Here is a 21,917-nt window from a genome sequence, read left to right on the forward strand (position 1 = left end):
ATCATTCGTTTTGTTAATAGAAAACAGAAAAAAGAACTGCTCAAGCAAGGAAGAAAGCTAAAAGGTACAAATGTTTATTTAAATGAACACCTAATCAAGAAAAATGCAGACATTGCAAGACAAGCAAGAATATTAAGAAAACAGAAGAAAATACAGTCAACTTGGACGTCAGACTGTAAAATATTCATTAAGTTAAATGGAACACCAGAGCAGGCTAAGGTTCTAGTCATCAAAGAGATGACGGAACTAGAAAAATATAACTGATAAATGCAAAGCAGTGCTAAATATGATGGGACCGTCCAAGTGCACAACCAACGCAGATGTCTGACAATTTTCAACTAACAACTCATATAGATATTGAAAATAAGACATTGATGTATGACAGCAACATAGATCCTGATTGTAATTTCTTTAACAATAAGACAAATGAATGCAATTATTATACAAATGAGCAACTTAAAAAGGAATTCAAGGTAGAACAGGGTATAACAATGGTTCACTTTAATAGTCGAAGCTTATATGCAAACTTTCAATCCATCAAAGACTACATAACACAGTTTGAACAGCCATTCAATGTGATAGCCATATCGGAGACCTGGATAACTCCTGGAAAAGAAGAAGACTTTAAAATAAATGGATATGAATTCCTTCATGTAGACAGGATCAACAAGAAAGGAGGTGGGGTGGCACTTTACATTGATAAAAACCTAAAGTACAAAAGAATGGGAAGAATGACAACTGTTATTGATGGAGTGATGGAATGTTTATCAGTGGAAATAAGTATAGAAAAAAGGAAAAACCTAATTGTCAGTTGTGTATATATAGAACACCAGGATCTAAGATTGAGATATTTAAGGATAATATGGAGGACTTATTTACAAATATAAATCAGAAAAGAATGTTTATTTGTGGGGACTTTAATATTGACTTATTGAATCCAAATCATAATAAGAGTACAGAAGAATTTATTGATTCCATGTACAGCATAGGTTTATTTCCACTGATAACAAGACCGACCAGAATAACATCTCATTGTGCAACTCTATTAGATAATATATTTACAAATATAATAGAAGGAAAGATAAAAAGTGGGCTGTTAATCAATGATATAAGTGACCATTTACCAGTCTTTGCATCGTATAATTGCCATTATAAAGTGAACAACGATGGACATAAGATTATTTACAAAAGAATAAGAACAGAGAAGACCTTAAATTGTCTTAGAAATGAACTTTTAAAGCAAGATTGGAATATTGTATATGAACAAACAGAAGTTAATAAAGCTTACGAAGGATTTTTAAGAACATTTAACACATTACTTGATAAAAACTGCCCAGTAATTGAAATCAATAGGAAACACAACTATGCAGGAAGACCATGGATGACAAAAGGACTACAAAATGCCAGCAAAAAAAAGAATACCTTATATCGAGAATTCATAAAAAAGAGAACAATAGAAACTGAAATGAAGTATAAAACTTACAAAAATAAATTAACTAATATAATGAGATCCTGTAAAAGAGAGTATTACATTAAAAGGTTAGAACACAATAAAGATAACACAAGAGATATATGGAATGTATTAAACAGAATAATCAAAAATGAATCAAGGAATAATGATTACCCTGGGTACTTTATAGAAGGGACAAGAAGTATTAATAACATGGAAGAGATAGTAAATGGCTTTAATGAATTCTTCGTAAACATAGGGCCAAAACTGGCAGAAGAAATAAAGGTTGATGGAATAGAAAGGGACACTGGTGAAAATATTGAAAGGAATAGTAGCTCAATGTTTTTAAGAGCAGTGGAAGAGAAAGAGATTTATGACATAGTTAGAGGACTTAAGAACAAAACCAGTACAGACTGGAATGATATTGATATGGTAACGGTAAAGACAGTTATTGATGGTATCGTAAAACCATTAAAATATATATTCAACTTGTCGTTTCAAAAAGGAGTTTTTCCACAAAAAATGAAAGTTGCTAAAGTTATTCCCATTTACAAAACCGGTGAAAGACATCATTTTACAAACTATAGACCAGTGTCAATACTCTCCCAGTTCTCTAAGATACTGGAAAAACTCTTCATAAAAAGATTTGATAGTTTTGTGGAAAAATATGAATTAATGACAGATAGTCAGTATGGGTTCAGAAGCAACAGATCAACAGCTTTGGCACTGATAGATTTAATGGAAAAGATAACGGAATGTATGGATAATAAGAGGTATGCGCTCGGAGTTTTCTTAGATCTAAAGAAGGCGTTTGATACTGTTAATCATGAAATTCTATTAAAAAAACTGGAAAAGTACGGGTTTAGGGGAGTGGTTTTGGAATGGCTAAAAAGCTATGTAGGGAATAGGCAACAATATGTACAAATAAATGAATATAAATCTAATTTGATGGATATAGCTTGTGGAGTACCTCAAGGTTCAGTACTGGGTCCAAAAATGTTTATTATGTACTTAAATGATATCTGCAGAGTATCGGAGATTTTAAAGTTTGTAATATTTGCAGATGACACAAATATACTGTGTTCAGGTGGGGAATTGCCACAGGTTTTGGAAATGATCACACAGGAATTAACGATATTAAAGAAGTGGTTTGATATAAATAAATTATCATTGAATCTCGATAAAACCAAATTTATGTTGTTTGGAAACCAAAAGAAAAACATCGAAGTAGAAATATGTGTTGACAATGTATATTTAGAAAGAGTAAATGAAATAAAATTTCTTGGGGTGATCATTGACCACAAGCTCTGTTGGAAGCCACACATTACTTATGTTCGGGGGAAATTGGCACGGGGCATTGCCGTCCTGGGAAAAGCAAAGCATATGTTGGATCAGAAAGCACTGCACATTTTATACTGTGCTTTACTACTGCCATATATGAGCTACTGTGTAGAGGTCTGGGGAAACACATACAAAAGTAACACACAAACAATAACTATAATACAGAAAAGGGCCATTAGATTAATAAATAATGTAGGGTACAGGGACCATACAAATGCACTCTTTGTCAAAATGCAAGCTATTAAATTCCAAGACTTGGTGAAGCTTAAAACAGCGCAAATAATGTATAAAGTCAGAAATAAATTGCTTCCCAAAGAAATCTGTAAATTGTTCATAGAAAGAGAAGGTGGGTATAACTTAAGAGGGAAATGGAATTTAAAAATACAAAGTGCTAGAACCACTTTAAGAACTATGTCAATCTCAATTGCAGGAGTTAAATTATGGAACAGTCTAACAGAAGAAATAAAAGACAGTCAAAACATAAAACAGTTTAAAGTAAAATATAAAAACCTAATTTTAAATAAGTATAAGAATGAAGAAAACGGGGTTAACCCAGGATGGTAATGTTGCTGGTAATGGTGTTGCGGTTCTTTTTTGGTTGTTTTTTTTGTTTTGTTTTGTTGTTTTTCCATAACTTGTGTATCTGCAAATATACACATTCTGTATTTTTCATATGAAAGAAACTATACTGTGGTGGGGCTTGCTAATTTCTTGTTTTTGATTTATGTATGTTATGTTTTGTTTTACTTCATATGTTTATATGTTTCATATGTTGTTTGTTTAATTTAAGACAAAAAAAAAATTAAATGAATGAGAGGTAAAACTTGAGGGGGTAGGGACAAATAAGTAAATACTTCAGCCTACTCCTTTTCAAACAAATAATGGAATGATATTTTGTAATGATTGTGAAGGCACATGTTTGAAATGTTTGAAATAAAAATGAACTGAACTGAACTGAACTGAACAGTCTTTTGTATGTGAGTGTATGCCTCACGTGCATTCATTATCTTTGCCATTAAAAACGAAAAGAATACATGGCAAGAAAACAGGAGTAGATTCCAGCCACCCCCTGACCCTGGATTGGGTAAGCAGAACAAAAATGAAAGGAAGGAGATGGTCAGAAAGATCAGAATAACAAGTGCAGGCATTTCAGAAATATTGTTAACACTTGAATAAAATTCAAACCCAGTAGGCGTGTTTTTCAAACAGTTCATATTATATTTTGAATCCATCTGATTCAGAATACCTGCGTATGCTGATTTGAAGCTTGTGTTTCTGCCGGTGCCCATAGTCTTGCATTTATCAGAGTTAGACAGTAGAGGTACCGTTTTATATTAGTTTAAAATACACAGAATTTCTCAATTTGTTTCATTTCAGTAGCGTGATCAGTTGTGAAGTCTTTGCACTGAAACATCTTAATAATTACTGTGAACTTTTACATTTCTATCATGTTTTCAAAGCAAATCCTACTCTGTTTTAGACTCACCATGTCTTTAAGAGCAGTTACAGTATTGTCTGTGTCTTTTAGTCAGGTACTTCAGCATCTGCTGCACAAAAGCTTTTCTTTTAAAAATTTATGGGCCACTCAGAAAATTTCTCTTGTGGTCTAATGGCCTTGATTATAAACTGGTTGCAAACTAGCAGCACTGTATTAATGCATTAAAATGTTTCTTTTATTTCTTCCTAATATTTCACCTTTTCTGGTACCCCTGATCCTCTGTCACCGCAGCCTTACATTTTCATTCCATTTTACCTCTATAAACACTGCACATGAACTTTACAGACTTTATTATAAAATACAGCATTAAACTTTAACATATTGGGGGCTTGTTTTTCTTCCACAGGAATTAATCATGGCCCAGTGATAGCCGGAGTAATCGGAGCAAGGAAACCTCAGTATGACATCTGGGGCAACACAGTCAATGTAGCCAGCAGAATGGAGAGCACTGGAGAGCTGGGAAAAATCCAGGTATGTTCTTTAAGGTCAAATGGTCACTTCTCACACAGCATATCTCAACATTTACAAAAGATCCAATTTCGAACTGGACTCGGGTTTTATTTTCCTTACCTATCTCAACTGCTGCAAAAATAAACTCCTCCTGTCCTTAACCAGCCACGAGAACCACCTCTGAGAAAACCGTTACATTGTTTCTTTCTCTTCCAATTGCACTTTATGCTCTGTATCACATTTATTGGCAGATCAAAAGCTATTCATGCTTTAACTTGATAAAATATGTAAATTACTTTGGAATCAAAGCCATTAGCAGAGACAAAGTGCCACCTGAGATGCGTATTGTTTAATGTAGTCACGGGAAAACGATTTTGCTGCAAGGAAGGTCTCGCATTGAATTTGGGCTAATCCAATTTCCTTTCCGTTTGCTTTGCCTGCTTTCAGGTAACAGAGGAAACGTCTGTCGTGTTGCAGGACCTGGGCTACTCATGCGAGTGTCGAGGACTAATCAATGTGAAGGGGAAAGGGGAGCTCAAAACTTTCTTTGTGTGCACCGATATGAGCAAGCAGCAAGGTATGGGTCTGAGCTGAGGCCAGGTCAATGCTGCAAAAAGAACTGGGGACAAACTAGTTTACAGACTTCTGCTGGTCACACATGCGCACCTGCTAGCTGCGTTCCTGTGATGTTACTGAATTAAGGATTTTTAAAGGAACTGCTTATTTGCTGTGTGGTGGATATTGCATTCAACACCCAGCATCTCATGGTTGGATCAGGAGATGACTGAGGAGATGGTCAGTATGTACAATCACCATCTTTTTCTAGTCACAAACACATTGACACAAGTGATCGATCACTTTTGTACTATTTTCCATGTCTGTAATTTTATGTGATAGAAAAAAAATGTGTATTGTACTAAAGCCAAATGCAGTTGAGATTTTGGATGTCCATTTTGGTCTTTTAAAACAAAAAATAAGAGGGGGAAAAATCTCCAGTGGATTCTGTTTGAATCTGAAAGTTGTATGGGTTTCGTTTTGAGAGGCGATGGACACTGTTGCTGTTACTGTGTAATGAGCCAGACATAAATGTGTTAAGCTGTTTCAATGTCAGAAACCAGCTGTGCAGAAGACGGAAACTTCTCTTGCTCCCATCTATAGAAGTAAATCTAGGAAGCTTTACTTTGTGGCTAAACTGCAAATCCTGAAGCAGATTAAGATTAGGTTTCCATCACTTTGTGGTCTTTATGTGACCTTTTAGGAATTCCAGCTGTGCTGTTTGGCCTTAGGAACAATAATTTAATATTAAGGTACGTACTGTATTTCAGGAGGAAATACATTTTCTTTATGTATGCCATCTGTGTAAGTGTTTAATCTGCTCAGATAAGAAATCCATTTTCAGCATCTTTGCCTGCCTGTCTCCATATATGCTGCGATGAAGGGTATCTGTGACGCTCTCTTCGATGTCCTCGATCTGTGTGATCTAACAACCTGCCTGCTGTGAATGTTTTTTCTGGCCCCAGCTCAGAGACCACTTAAACTGATCTGGATCACTTTCTGTGCCTCTGAAACTTGTCTTGTGGCCTTATCTTCTGAGACCAACATTTTGTCTGTAATTGTGGTTACATAATATTAACAACAATAATAATAATAATAATAATAATAATGTACTGGCCTTTCTGTGAACAAATGTGACATTGACTTTTGTACAGTTACAGAATGTAATAAATGTTTTAAGTCTGCAGTTTGTCACGCAGCGTTACACAAGAGCCAAGGTTGTTGGTTTTTATTAAAAAAAGTTTATTGGCCGAAAAGCATACAAATGTAACACAAAAAGCACTTTTTGTACAAAACTTAAGTTATTACACTGAATGAGAGTGTTTGGAATTTCATTACACAGCGATAACTGGAACCACATCTGGACAACTGGTCTCCATGGCTTCAGCCGTGTCCTGCACTGAAAACGTGGAAAAGTTCTCGTCTGCAATTTTCTGTTTTTTGTAAGGTTACATACTGCATTTGACACAACTTAAGAGAAACTGCCTTTTACCTGTAGTGAGGTCTATGAAGAGCTCAGGTGGGTCTGGAGGGGCAGCAATGCCCATGGCCTTCCTGATGCCGTAGATACTGCTGACATCACATGGGGCCACCTGACTAGTCAGCTCAGCCAAGTTTGATGTCACCTTCTCAGCTGTAAAGGTAGGAGGATGAACGTGAAGACAGCAGGAAATTAAGATATTAAGAAAAAGCAGATTTAAAAAAAAAACAAAAAAAAAACAGATGTATGACTGGTTGTATTTACCAGGCCTACATCTGGTTATTTTTTGTTTGTTTTAATCTATATATCTATTGATACTCTGACTTGGATCAGCTGCTGTTTGTTGCCAACGTGTTTGGAGCTGCAAAAACGGTGTCCTCTGGTGGGCAAAACAGGCAACACTCATATTTGAAGGGTGTTTCTCACATCTCTCCTTTACTTAAATTTTCATTTATTAACTGTTGAATACACAGATACAGACGTATCAACAAACTGCTAATAATGTTAAATGTGATGGCAGGAGCATGCTGCTGACATGTTTATCATGGTGACAACACTTGAGGCAAGATAACGGAACTGCTATTAACCTTGTTATTATATTATATTAATTAAATTATCCTACATTTTAATGGTGAACTGAATAAAGAAATAGCTTCCTGCCTTTACACTTAACATGATTTGATTGGCTGGTGCCTGTATTGGCATTCTACATGACTAACTATTAAGTTATCAGTACAAACGGCGAGCGAGAGAAAGAAAGAAAACTGATATGAACTGAACCACATTTCTTAAGAACTGTTACATCCATTACAAAATGTCACTTTACAGGAAGTGACCTCAGGAAAAACAAGCTGATATGTTGATACATGTTGATAGCTGGAAGTGGCTTAAATATATGGTTTAAATGCTCTACCATGGAAAGGAAGCAATCAATGAATCATCCTAAATCAGTGAGTAAACTGATGGGCAGGTTTGCGAAATTCATTTCATTCTTGTCCTATTGTAAGATAATCAGCCTAGTGTGGCTGACTGTACTTACAGTAATTGACGTTTCTTGTTTAAAGTCTCCTACATTTTGATGCTGAACTGAATAAGGAACTAGCTCCCTCGGCTTAATTTGATTGGCTGGTGCCTGTGCTGGCATTCCACAAGGCTATCTCTTAAGTTATCAGAAAAATACTTGTTACAGCATGTAACAATTCAGTTCAGCACTGCATGAAGTCACACCATCCTAAGTAACAATTTACCGAGTAAAGAGGTTATTTTAAACACAAAAGTATTAAATGGTGATCAAGGACAACCGTTTATCTGAAAACCCTATTAATTGTAAATATAGCCTATGAAATTAGAGGTCGCTTTTTAATTTTATAAAGTCATCTGAAATAGAGAGCTACGTATTGCCATTCAGCATAAAAGTTCTTTTCCACAAAATGTGTCTCTTAGCCTCTTAAGCCCCAAGGGGGTTTCTGAGCTTCCTGCTCAAAAATGTAATGCCCAAATTTAATTGATTATTTCTCTGCAATTACAAACTCTGTCCTTACAATCTTGGTATCAAAATAAAGCTAACACTTGGGAAATTTCATCAGAGGTGTAAATATTGAAGCAGATATTACTGTGTCAAAGTTACTGAGACTGGAACACAGAAAAAGTAACTAGATTTTATCCTCGCCTATTTTTTTTTTTTTTTTTTTTTTTTTTTTTTTTTTTAGCTTATAACCCTTTTAAAAATATGGCTCAGATCACATTTGGTTCCAGAAATTCAGTAACCAACATATAAACATCATCTGTGCAAAGATTTGTTTCTAAAATGAAACGGTGAAAAAATTACAGCCCTGTCAATACACGAATATCCAGATGTTGTACAAAAATGTCCAATTTTGGCACAATTGTACACCATGCCAGTTGATTTTTTAGGTATTAAAGAGCAGAAATTAATAAGGCCTAAAAATGCTTTTTTTAAAAATATATTTTTGAAGAATTAACCACACATTTACATGGTAATGGCCCTTTTCTGCAGTGCGCATAGAGCGTTTGATTGGCCTCTGGCCCTTTAAACTCCGAGGGGCTGTAACTTTGGTTTCTTTTGGTCAATTTGCGTGAATGACACCTTTTTAATCGTTTGAGCCAATAGATTCACTGTAACGATGCCAAGTTCACGTCACTTCAACCATTTAGACGTTGTAATGCCAAAACCTACGCGGGCCCAAATTTACTACATGTTGCATCTGTCCAGTCACGTGTCTGTAGGTGGGTCTAAAATGGAGGTTGTTGACGGAAAACGGCTCTGATGTGGCTAGGTAGGCATGGTAACTACTGGTAATCACGTGGCTACCAGCGAAAAATAACGGAGGAAATTGGGACGGTAAGCCAATTTCTGTCTTAGCGCATTTGCGCCACTGTGTGTTTTTGTGGTCTTCTTTTGCGGCTCATTCAGTGAATTTTGGTCTGATCGTGGTGAAACTTGGTGTGTGGAGTCAGTGATAGCCCTGGAAGCTAACCAGTGCATTTGGTGGTTGTAGAAATGGTTTATATGACATTTTGGCTGAGATTCTGAGGTTTCTGTGGATACCACACATGTCTGGACTTATATTTCTCAACCAGCGTTATAATCGATTAAACGTGATCTCCTCCTTTTTGCCCCCGGTACCGGGGGGTGGGGTTTAAGTGGTTAAAAAAGAAATTTTGGCACAGGTTACATCAAAATTTGTTTTTTCCCCGCTGGGTTCACTCTTTTAAAGACAGCAGACCAATGGATGCCCTTTTTAACTGTAATTTAGATATAAGATCTTGGATGGCAAAAAATGTTTTACAGCTTAACCAGGACAAGACTGAAGTTTTAATCATCGGTCCTGAGCCTCAGAGAGAGAAACTCTTGTCTAAATTACAGGCATTTTCACTGTGTCCTTCGCTACAAGTGAAAAACCTGGGTGTTATTTTTGACTCCGAGCTTGGTTTTATCCCACATATTAAACATGTAACCAAAATTGGATTTTATCATCTAAAAAATATAACTAGAGTCTGCCCTATTCTCTCTCGGGCCAACACGGAGATGTTGACGCATGCTTTTATTACCAGTCCATTGATTACTGTAATGCCCTGCTCTCTGGTCCCCCCAAAAATAATATTTCACCTTTACAACTTTTACAAAACTCTGCAGCTCGTGTGCTGACGAAGACCAGAGGGCGGGTCCACATTACACCGGTTTTAGAAACGCTGCATTGGCTCCCCGTGTGTTTCAGGATCGATTTTGAAGTTCTTTTATTGGTTTTTAAATGTCTTAATGGTCTTGGGCCTTCTTATCTCTCACATTTGCTTTTACCATATGAACCCTCGCAGACCCTGAGGGGGGATGTGTGTGTATGTATGTATGTATCCATGATCGTTTATGTTAATGAGAGTGTGGGGAGTGAGTTGGAGGGCGGGGTGGGCTGCTTTTAACCATGTAAAGCACTTTGTGCTACATTTCTGTATGAAAAGTGCTTTATAAATAAAGATTGATTGATTGAAAGAAAAATATTCTGGAAAGGGGGTCCCAGTGATCTGAATCAGGCCAATGTCTACCACACCTGTGAAGGATGCAGGCTACAGAGGTAAATGAAGTGTTGTTCGAGGTCTACAGCTGACTTTAGTGGAAGAACAAAGACGCCCATGCACTATGAGGCTCTTACCCAGCTCCAGCTCCTTGGCAGTCGGGGCCAGCAAGCAGATCATGTTTGGTGGCTGCTTGGCACTCAGACGTTCCCTCTGAACTTCCTGCAAGTTGCGCAGGAGCTTTGTAGTCTCGTCCAATTTCTGCTGGATGTTCAGGGCTTCTGTGTGAGGGAAGGAGAACACGCAGCAAGTAAATACTTCCTCTGAGTTCCTCCAGTTACCTTCTGGTAACCCCCCCGCAAATCATTTCTTTCTAACACAATATAGCCACTGTTTCTGAGCCCTGACACAGACCCCTGGGTTCTCGTGTTACATTAATACTCGAAGGTGCCGAAAGCTGATGACAGAAGAACTCTAGAAAGATCTCAAAGGAAACATAATAGGACGATGGACAGCTAATATGTCGCTCAAACAGCTTTAGACATTAAAATGTTTACATTATGTACTATCTTGACAGAACAATGAGCCACGGTACACTTATGTATATACATAGGGAGAACAAATATTATAATAAATAATGGCCATGAATTTTAAAAAGTACCATGACAGATTTTTCATCATATCCCCAATACTATGTGAACTTGTAGTTTTCTGATTCTCATTTCTCTTCTCATCAGCATGAGGCAGGTCCTTAAACTGCCTGTAGTGCCACAATTCTTATTTCCTGCCATCAAGAAAAGGCATTAAAAATATTTCTGCTGAGTTAAAAATTAATACCACTAAGAAGGAAAATAAATCCCTTTTTGATTGTCATACCATCAAAGAACGATGGGAAGCCAGTGGGGACAGTAACAGTGCATTCATGCAGAATAATTGAAAAGATACATTCCCATGTTGGCTTTGTCATCTCAGTTTTATTTAAATAGCAACAGCATTCATCCAAAGGTACTTTTAATCTTAAAGATAAAGATCCTGCAAAAAATTGGGACTAAGAATTATGACACGAGAACTGAAGGTCTGCAAACTTGTATCATAATTCCATCATGCTCTATCACAATATCCATAGGATGTTAATGCTCAGGTAGATCCTGGTAGTCTGGTGAGTGCTGTGATATTTAAAGATGTTTTTTTTCTCCAGGTAAATTTCAGTATTTTGATGATCATGTTTATGATTAAGTGACATTCCCTGTGGTAAAAAACAAAAAAAAAGGGCTGTTTTCCCTACTGCCCATTTCCCTAAAAAACAACAACAAAAAACTCCCCAAAAAACAACAACCAAAACCCAGGTATGAATTGAACCACTTAAGAATTGTTAGGGTCAGGGCTGTAGTGACTGAAAGTTTCCTGTGGATGTAGATCTACATGTGTATGTAGATGTAGAACATTAGGTGCTTGATTTTGGCAAAAAATTTCATCACAATTACTAAGGTCACAAGTTTTTGATCATGTAATTAACACAGATCCAGGGCTGAGGACCGGGCAGTGACAAAAGATGAACTGAATGAGTCCATCAATGTAATTTGGGCTTTTGGGTGGAAAAAAAAACGTGGAGGTGCCTGAATGACAAAACGAGCATGATTGCGAAACAGAATTCGGCACAATAAGCATTTTATCTTGATTAGCTTGTTTTCATCATGGAAAGATGAAAAGTATTAATGACATGTGTTTATAGTGCTTTCTAAAGGAACCAAATTAAACATTTTAAAGATGTTCTGATCATTCCTAAAAGTGTAATTAGCTGCCACTTTAAATACAGAAAAAAAAAAGTCAGACGTTTTACCCTCAGAAAGCTCCTCAGTCATCTGCAGGCCTGCAGCAGAGCGCAGGAAATCCAGTCTGTCACATGTTTGGGGGTCAGCTACCTACCAAAGACAGAGGGGAAACAACATGGTTAGTTAGATTAGAAAAATGCATTCCACACTGGACATAAAAGGGAACATCACAATCTTTTGAAGCTTCTTTTGTCATGCTACTTCTTCACTACAATAAAATCAGGCCTAATCAAAAGCTGCAACACCCGAGCAGGGGATGAGAGTAAACTGGAGGGCGGCCAAAAACAGCAAGAAGCTAGCACAAAGGGCCGCTGTTTGTCTGACGGTGGGCCCCTGCTCTGGTTTCCTCTACTGCTCTGAGGAGCGATTCAGCTTCACAGTCAGTGGGCAGTAGAGGAAAACAGTCCTCTCAAAATTCTCCAACAGCGGGCCTTGAGCATGTAGTACTGCTGTGTTTTAAAAGGAAATGTTCTTTCCATCTTTACACCAGGCCCCTGCTATGTTGACACAGCTGGTGGATGCAGCAGTCATCAGCTGAGGCCATCTAGAACACAAATTAAATCCATGGGGTATAATGGAGGAGCACGTGATATGCTTTGCACTGAACAGCAGCAGCTTCAAAAGCAGTGCTGATGAGGATGAGTGGCTCCGGTTTTGTATTACATAGCGAACGCTGGCACTCGTCACTCGACTCACCTCACGCACATTTCTATTACATGCTGCACATTTTTTGATCAGGGTTTCAGCTCCAGATTCTCTCACCTCCACGGTATCCTTGTCCTCTTGTATATTTGACAGCTGCTCTACTTGCTGGAGGAAAAAAAATGACAAAAACACCCCCCCCAAAGCAAAACAAAAACATTTATTTAGTCAACTGGAAGACTTTCCTGTCCTGAAACAAAAAACAACAAATGACGTCAGAGAAAAGCTTACTTGCTCGGTGTCCTTCAAGATTCTTGAATGCTCTCCGTTTGTCACTGCATCCAGGAGGTTGTCTGCCAGTTTGTACACATACTCTTCTGATTTGGCCAGGAACTCTGACAAGCTGCCAAACAACCAACCAAATGAAACTTTACTAGTTATTTACTAGTTATTTCCTATGCAGCAGCGGTGTAAAAGTCTGAATCATTTTGTTGACTGAGAATAATGACAAGTAGTTGATATTGACACTCCTGCAAATTGGTGGAAAAATAACTGCACCGCCTACACAACCAGTCAAATAAGGACGTGCTACTAATGGTAATTAAAGATTTTCATTAATTTGTAAACAAAAATCATACTGTGCTTTTCCGTTTAGAGGAAAAAACAGACAAGAGACGAGCATGTGGTAACAATAAGCTAAATACATATAGTAATATGTAGTAGTCCCAGTTTCCCATAGCCCCTTGGAAAAATTGATTGCTTACCCCCCCCCCCCCTCTTTTTTTTTTTTTAAATCACCTTGCATTTACTGAACTTTTCAGTTGAATGATTTAAGGATCAACCATATATATATATATATGTATTTCCTTAAAATTATCCTAAAAATTATGTAGAAAAATAAAATTGAAATTAAAATTCTGTCATGGATAACTAATGGTCCCCACTGGCTGCAGCCGTCATCATAGAACGAGCCCATGTAGCTTCACCTACTCAAACCTTTTTATGGCTTTTATATTCCCTAGATCTTTTTCATTCTGAACACTTTGGAGTTCCACAAGATGTACCAACCTGTTATGAGCATGAACATCATGAGAGAATAAAACAGAAACAAGATGAAACTGAAGTTTACGAAGAGATGAAGGGTTTGAGTCAGGGTGAGGCTCCGCTTACAGTTTACCTCCTCCTGATACAGAAAATCCAGTGGAAAAAGAGGAACATCTGGAAAGTAATCAGTGAGGAATGCCTCGCTGCTTAAAAGACACAGAGCTCGGGTCCTTATACAGACACGCTGTTCATACCTGTCTGAGCCCTGCAGGCTGGACTCGTCTCCATAGAGAGAGTAGATAAGGTCAGAATCTTCCTTGCTGATGTTGGCGAAGCTGGAGTCGTAGGTTGGCGCGTAGGAGGTGAATGGCCCATAGTTCATGTAGGACACTGTGGAAAGTGCCGCACACAGATAATTTATTGTCTTTCCTTTGAGACTCTGATATCAACAATATGGAGAAACATAAAGGTAGAGCCGTACCTGGGGTGATCCTGTTCCTCTTGTCCTCCCTGAAACCCTGCAAGGTGTTCACACCGCTCTGCAGCCGGTTGGACATCATGCCGAGTTTCACAGGACAATAACCCACATCTGCAACAGCAAACACAGTTTTTTCCCCTCAAGTCTCTGGCTGCATCATCATTTCTTTTATAGGTCTGGAAATACTAATCAACCATTAAAATTTCCCAGTCATAGTTTACAGAAATTAAAATCAAAGAAGCCAAAGGAAACTTATATTTCGCTTTTTTGTGTATAAGATGTTGTTGTGTAAAGTGGATATATTATGCTTCTATATTTGTATTTTTGGACTTCAAGAGTGGTGCAGCCTTTCAGTTCATCCACGGCCAGAGCTTACAACAGAAGCTGATGGTGTTTTCATTTATAACTGTGTGGGCTGCAGTGATGGAGTCGTGTAGTTACATTTCTAGCGTTTCAGAACATTTTGCGCTTATAATGTCTCTGTGATGTAGCTTTAACACAGAAGTATAACTCCAACTGAAAACAGACTGTTTTAGCTCCTCTTTCTTTAAGCTGTTTCCTTCTGATTGGTTGTCCTACATAAACCCCTTTGACTCAAAATTCAAGCCTGCACTTTTGGCCTAAAGGGATTAATGGTATATGAGCTGATCTTTTTACATTAAAGCCATATTCAATATGAACATCCACCGCTGTGGCAAATTGTAATAATTGGTCTAATTGAGCTCTTTTATAGTTCCAAAATGGTCTCACCTCCTGCTGAGGGATCTGCTGGGTTGAGGATAGCCAGAGTGGTGGAGCCATCTGACTTCCGCCTTGCAAACTCCAACTACAAAACAAACAGTGATAGTGAAAGAGGAATAAAAATAATGAGAAAATATTACATTATTGGATTGTAGTTAATTAGATAAGACACAATGGACATCAGATAAATAACCAGCACTGACTCTACAACATCGTCTCCAGAGTCTAAAACAAAAAAGAAGGTGTGGATATATTTTAAACTGGGGCCCTTACTGGTTTTTAAACACAAAGCCTAATTTTTAAAGTAGAGCGCCAAAGCTCTTTTGGCAAAACAAAAGCGGCAAAGCATTTTTATTCATGCTCTAAATCTCTGTGGTCACAGACTGCACACACAGCCTGTAAAAATAATAGCAGTGAGCACTGATTACATCACAAAACTAAAAACACAGTGTCCAGAACATGTAACTCAAGTCTTTTCAACCTTAAGCAGCTGTTCTGTAATTCTAAAGAAATTACAAAAATGTGAAGTAAAAAAACAAACTATTCTTCCACTATGATCTGTTTATTAATAAAAGGAAACATCAGTATATCTTGATTCAACTTTATGGGCCAAAATTCCTAAATGGGGCAAAATAGCGCGTGAGTGCAATCGCCAAATAGCGCTAAAGTTCAAAAGGTTAACAACTCTTACAATTTTGTCCATTTGTAAATATTGAGAGAACTTTTTTTTCTGGTGCAACATATTAGTAAATCTGGCCCTATGGGGTTAAACGAGGATCTGCCGGGGTTAGTTGGTTCGCTTTGTCTTACTTTTTTCCCCTCACTGAGAAGAAAAAAAGAAAACATAAGTAAATATTTACAATTTATATGTAATGGAAATCTGAAAGGATTAATATATGTCTCATATTAGATTTTCCTTATCTAATCTGCAATGACTTTTCTTAATCCTGCTTCTTCTCATGTCTTTTTTTTCATCTACCCTTCAGATCATTTCATTCAATTACTGCTTTCAACTTTCAACAAGCTCTTGCTGGCTACGTACTCTAAAGCGAGTTAAATTGCATCCGCTCTTAAGTGTAAACAATTGGGATTTATGCTTAAGAAATTACATTTCCGCTATACATGAGTTTAACTTCTCCTTTACATGGTTACTATTTTGATTCATAAGATAACCATGGTGCAAAATACTGCGTTATACTGTGTGATAATGTATTTAGTGTTGGAAATTTTGTCTAAATCAGTAAAAACTGCTTAAGATTTATGAGCAAGTCATTCCACAAAGTTATTTAGAACATTCTTAAGAGAATGGGACCTGTAATACCACAATGCCATCTGAAACATTATGATCTAAAAGATCAGATATATCAGTTTGAAAGCGTGTTCTTGTGTTTAACCCTGTTTTCTCACATCAGACTGCAGCACTCTGTTGGACAGCTTTCCTCCAGACTTCTCAATGACCTTGCGTATTTCCTGAAGCTCTTTCTCTGCTTTTGCTGCTTCGTCCTTAGAGTCTTTGTCCTGTCTGCAAATGAAAAACAAATTGAAAGATGCCAGATGATGAGACACTGTGACCGTGAATGTACTTTGTGGCAACAACAAAAAGTATACACACAGCAGAGAGGAAATTTGCAGGAGTTTTTCTGTTCATTGTATGCCCACAATCTGTGTTCATTCCTCAGATAATTTACCTGTAAGCGTTTGCTGACGTCAACGAACAGATTTTGAGACAGCATATTTTACGAGATAAAAGGTAACTGAATGAAAAACAGCCTACTACGTGGCTTTCTGGGGCTCGTCCTCTTATAGCGAGTCATAATAAAATGCATAATGTCAGCATACGGGTTCTGTTACATCACCAAGTTAAAACACAGCTGTAAAAGATGATAGCCAAGAGAAAACAAGCCCCAGCATGTCATCAGGCATTCCCCACATTCTCAGCCTCCAGCTCCACAGTGGAAAACAAGCTCACAGGAATCAACACGGTGCACTTATGGGAAACTGTTTCCACTCATATGCTGCATCTCTTCATATTTCTCAGTTCTGCTGATACAAATGTGAAACCTTCTACTCTTTTAATTTGACAAATATGTAATTGTGTCAGGCCAACTGTAATTTTAAGGGGTTAAAATATTGACAGTATGGTCAGGAGTATTATTAAAATCCCTCTTGCAGTCTGGGCTCTCCAAGCTACACTTAAATGTGGCATCAAGGCTTAAGGACACGTGTGCAAAGTCAACATGTGAAAGGACCTGGGAGTGCTGGGTGTCTGTGACCTCTCGCTGCTGTCTGTAGTCGCAGGTCCCTCCTTGTTCTGGTCCAGAAAGGTGCTCGTTTGTTCCTCAGATTTCAAAGGTTGTTTGGCAGAAGGGTCAAGACCAGCCATAAAATCTATGCTTTGCTTCAGGCTGTCCAGCCTTTCCTATTAGGGAAGGTGAAAAACATGCTTTTTACTTGGGTTTAAGAAAGAGAAAAAAAATAACCAAGGAGAAGAAAACTGTGGTGCTGAGTTTGTGAGCATCTGCTGCCCCCAACTGTTGCTTTGTTCCTAAAGCAAGGTTACAGCAGCCTGACTTACAGATTATTTTACAGCAGGCTATTTATCAGTAGAGAACACCTGGGTCCTTATTTGAGTGCTATTTTGGAACTTTTAGTACATAATTCACTTTTCTCCTGTCTCAATTATTGTAACTCACTTTTTATGTAAATGGCCTGTATTTGTATAGTGCTTCACTTAGTCCCTAAGGATCCCAAAGCGCTTTACACTACATTCATTCACCCATTCACACACTGGTGATGGCAAGCTACATTGTAGCCACAGCTGCCCTGGGGTACACTGACAGAGGCGAGGCTGCCGGACACTGGCGACACCAGGCCCTCTGACCACCACCACCAGTAGTGGTGAAGTGTCTTGCCCAAGGACACAACGACCCAGACTGTCTGAGCCGGGGCTCGAACTGGCAACCTCCCAATTACAAGATGAACTGCCAACTCTTGAGCCACAATCTTTAGATTACTATGAGCCTGTTTTCAAATTGTTCAGAATGCAGCAGCTCTGCTGCTCACAAAAACAAAACATTTTAGTTAATTTTAAAATGTTATTAATAACACATAAAGCCCTACATGGCCAGGCTCCTGTCTATATAACAGTGCTAGTGACACCACATTCCAACAACTGGCCTCTCCAGTCATCTGATTACAGTCTGTGAACTAGGGCTGCTCAATTAATCGAATTTTAATCACGATTACGATCTGGGCTTTCAACGATCATTAAAAATGACTGAGCCGATTATTAGCCCCTCCCTCATTTATCCGCGACACCTTAAAGGCCGGTCCGTGAAAATATTGTCGGGCATAAACCGGTCCGTGGCGCAAAAAAGGTTGGAGACCGCTGATTAAGAGGACCCGAGGGAAGCTCGGAAAGCTAAGCAGAAGTTATTTGGAGAGTGACTGCCGTTGGTTGAAAAGAGAGTTTAAAAAAAAAACTTCAGTGGTGTTGCACACTATTTTATATTATTTTTTTTAAAGTCATTGTTAACCCTTTAAAGCCGTCAGAGCAGCAAGCTCCGTTTTGCGTAACTATTTTTAAATCCCTGTAGAACCTGAACCGTGTAAGCTAGCGCAATAATTTGTTTTGCATATGAAACCGGAGGAGTTGTACTTACATCTGATGCCATCAGCTTGTCCTCGGTCACGGTTTCGTTCCATATATAGCTTTGCAAAAATTGCATAAAAAGCGCTTGCAGCAACAAAAACATAATATTCCAGAAACACGCTTTGCCGTTCCTATCAGCTGTTCGTAACACTTCCCACAGTGAAATGATGCACATGCTGTTTTCTTTGCAAATTTGCATCATAGGATTGTTTTTTGTTTTTCCTGCAGTATATAAAAATTGCTGTATCTCCAAAATAAAACTATGAAAACACTCAAAATAAATTTCCTGTGGTGGGAAACTATTTTTTGCAACTTTATTGTATTTAAAGTTTTGAGGGATAAACCTCTTAAATTTCTCCAAGTAGAAATATATGTAAACAAAACAAAAGCAATTTTCAATTTTTTTTGTAGTTTATTGCACTTTTTGCAATTTATGTAATTACTATGGACTTAATGCATACATATTATTAAAATATGGGCTATAACAGTTGTATTGATGTATAGCAACTTGAAATGCTCCCACAAATGGCACTACAGCATGTAAAAAAATAATATAAGCTCTGGTGGACTTGGTTCTATAGTAGGTCTTAAAGGGTTAAATAAATATCGTCAAATAATCGAGATCTCAATTTCAGTGAAAATAATCGTGATTATCATTTTTGCCATAATCGAGCAGCCCTACTGTGAACTATTCCACACTCTTCTATTTTAAATCCAGAGACGACCAAGCTTTTGAGGTTGCAGCTCACTAACTTTGATACAAGCTTCCTTGTTTTAAAAGACTGATGACAGCAAATTTTTATATGTTAACTTTTCTTAAAATGTTTACCCCTTCGTATGTAAGAACGAATGTAAGACTGTATGTTTCATTTTCTGTCTGTACTATTACTATGGAACTATGTGTTTTAAAAAGTGCCATTCAAATAATGTTATGGTTATATAATTATAAAAGAAAAATTGGTGCATATGAATGCAGTATGTTTGTGTGCAGGTTTTATTGCTGACAGATGTCTACAAAGAAAGTACAACAGCTAATGTAGACACAAATCGTCTTTACAACTTTAAAATTACTGCAAAGTTTGTCATACATTAGGCTTTATAAAAATTTAGATGCACAAAAAATTATTTGAAATAATTTGAAATAATATATTTTTGGGGGCTTTCAAACAGAAGTTTTCTGTTATCATGTACACTGTTTTAAAATAAAGCTCCTTAATTTTTTAAAAACTTGATGAACCCAAATTACCCCCAAGTAAAAGAGGTCAAAGAAAATGACGGTCCAAGGTCACGATACCTGGCTCAAGATCTTCATTCCTGAATGTAACAGTTTCCGTGCTGCTTTGTGGTAGATTGTCTCAGGTTTGTTGTAAATCATGGCATTTTCACACATAATCCTGAAATCAACCTGCATCAATGACATGTGTAACATTTTAAAGCATGACAAATACAACAGCTTCTGTTAGTTAAAACACACTAAAAATGTGTTCAAATGTGGCCTTTAGGGAAAACAAATATACTTAACATTTTTAACATGATTTAAATTTTTTTTGAATAAGGTGAAGACATCATTGACAAAGTTTTAGCAGTTTGATCAAACAAAGAAGTATAATCTGTAAATTGCACTGAAGCTACTTGTCATCAAAGACAGGCAAAAAACATCAAGTATCAGAACATACATTAAGAAGGGAAAAAATACTAATTTTTTCACCCAAAACAAGTATCATTAGTGGATGTAAAAGGACCTGGGAGTCCTCCATAAGCACCACGTCAGTGTGTCCTACAGTAAGCTAGAGTATCAGCAATTACAAGAGCTGTGTCTTTAAACTTGAAAGAACGGTTTTATTTATTTCTTCTAACCGAATGCAATAGTACACAGACATGTACCTTGAGTTCATCCAGTGACTGGTAGCACTCTTTCTTTACTTTGTCCTTCATTGTACTGAAGTCCATGGGACGCTTGATGACTGCAGAGTAACCAGGAGCAATGAGGTCTGTCACTGGAAATGAAAAGAATGCGTTCGGGTCTTTCCTGCAGAGGAGACACAAACAGTTTTTAGTTGCAGAAATATCATTACCTAATGCGGTGAGTTGCTCACCTCATTATTTATAGATATTACTAAATGTCAAATAAAAATGTAAATGCACAATTATCCCTGATCAATAGGTGATAAATGCTGCTGCACCTTTGGAGCTGCCTGATGAGCTGATTCAAAGCTTCCTGCAGAGGAGTCTGTTCTTTTTCTGTGGAAAGGAGCAAAATAACTTAAGATTCTTTCAACAACCTTCAGAATAAGTGTTAGTATTAATTTGGGAAATATTTAACATTACCTTCCTGTTTATCAATCTCTGAACGTATAGGAGTCCTGCTCTGCTCCCGGTCATCATCTCCATCTGCCTCCTGCCCTTTCTTCTTTTTAGTTACCTAAAATAAACAAACAAACAAACAAACATACATTAAATTCACACACACACTACCCTTTTAAAATATTTAACATTATATGCTAAATTATCTATACCAACAGATATGATGTTTACCTTCTTCTTCCCCTTTTCCTCCTCTGGTGACCCAAAGCTTTTCTCTTTATCCTTTTTCTTCTTCTTTTTCTTGTCTTTGGGTTTGTCAAAGTCAGCCGGCTGTTCGTCATAAAAAGTGTCAAGGCTCGAGCTTCCTGCCGTCACTTCATTTCCGGACACTTTCAGCACCAGCTTCAGTGGTCTGTCTCCATATTCTGTACAAACAAATATCGATTAATAATCAAAATAATGGTGTGTGACTACAGTGAGAACATACGGCAGCTTAGGAAAGCTAGAAACAATAGCCGCTAACAACTAACTCGAAGTCATTTAACTTACGCTGCACGTCTAGCGAACAATGTATTGTATTCACACATCACCACCTCAATATTATTATTTTTCATTTTAAAAAATGATGGAAACGTGTAGATATCCATATAACTAAGTCGGGAAGGTAGTTTAGCAATAAGCTAGTTTACCAACTAGCTCTATTGTCGTGCTAACAGTGCTACAATACAAAAACACAGGGTCTACGAGTTAGTTTAAAATGTAAAAACGGTTTATTCTGATAAGCAGTTAAACTGTATGGGATGAAATACCTTCATATCCATGCTTCTCGGACTTGTGCTTTTTGTGCTTCTTGCCCATTGTCTATATTTTGGTCTGCACCGGCGGCCAACTGCTGTGGCTGAGCACTGTGGTAGCTGAA

At 37.5% G+C, this 21,917-nt stretch overlaps 2 protein-coding genes across 2 annotated transcripts in view; one reads left to right on the forward strand and one right to left on the reverse strand.

The window, feature by feature from the left end:
• The window catches only part of adcy7 (adenylate cyclase 7), a 67,160-nt gene extending 61,761 nt beyond the window's left edge, over positions 1 to 5,399 (forward strand). Inside the window, exons 26-27 of the mRNA XM_085352332.1 lie at positions 4,636 to 4,760; positions 5,187 to 5,399. Of these exons, the coding sequence (XP_085208458.1) occupies positions 4,636 to 4,760; positions 5,187 to 5,333 (272 nt within the window). The 3' untranslated portion in view covers positions 5,334 to 5,399. The remainder of the gene's footprint in view (positions 1 to 4,635; positions 4,761 to 5,186) is intronic.
• A 1,229-nt stretch (positions 5,400 to 6,628) lies between these two features.
• brd7 (bromodomain containing 7) lies at positions 6,629 to 21,900 on the reverse strand. Its single transcript, XM_085352344.1, has 17 exons — positions 21,808 to 21,900; positions 21,230 to 21,423; positions 21,023 to 21,116; positions 20,878 to 20,935; positions 20,579 to 20,723; positions 19,989 to 20,099; positions 17,292 to 17,461; positions 16,450 to 16,564; positions 15,052 to 15,127; positions 14,305 to 14,412; positions 14,078 to 14,213; positions 13,071 to 13,182; positions 12,900 to 12,947; positions 12,146 to 12,227; positions 10,443 to 10,586; positions 6,787 to 6,927; positions 6,629 to 6,693 (listed from the first exon to the last, which is right to left on the reverse strand). The coding sequence occupies exons 1-17, from the start codon at positions 21,854 to 21,856 to the stop codon at positions 6,629 to 6,631; spliced, it is 1,848 nt and encodes a 615-aa protein (XP_085208470.1). The 5' UTR covers positions 21,857 to 21,900.
• Positions 21,901 to 21,917: the final 17 nt, after the last annotated feature.

The sequence above is a fragment of the Diplotaxodon limnothrissa genome, linkage group LG1, assembly GCF_057381915.1.
Source record: "Diplotaxodon limnothrissa isolate DT_005_m linkage group LG1, D_limnothrissa_male_GT1.1, whole genome shotgun sequence".
Lineage (NCBI taxonomy): Eukaryota > Metazoa > Chordata > Actinopteri > Cichliformes > Cichlidae > Diplotaxodon > Diplotaxodon limnothrissa.

What these genes read in the sequence shown, in the direction of transcription:
- brd7 (XM_085352344.1), bottom strand. Translation starts at nt 21,856, where the DNA reads ATGGGCAAGAAGCACAAAAAGCACAAGTCCGAGAAGCATGGATATGAA. An exon ending in CAGACACCCAGCACTCCCAG is followed by an intron (nt 16,565 to 17,291) that starts GTCCTTTCACAT and finishes TTTCATTTGCAG; the next exon opens with ACAGGACAAAGACTCTAAGG. An exon ending in GACTGAGGAGCTTTCTGAGG is followed by an intron (nt 10,587 to 12,145) that starts GTAAAACGTCTG and finishes TCCCTCACACAG; the next exon opens with AAGCCCTGAACATCCAGCAG.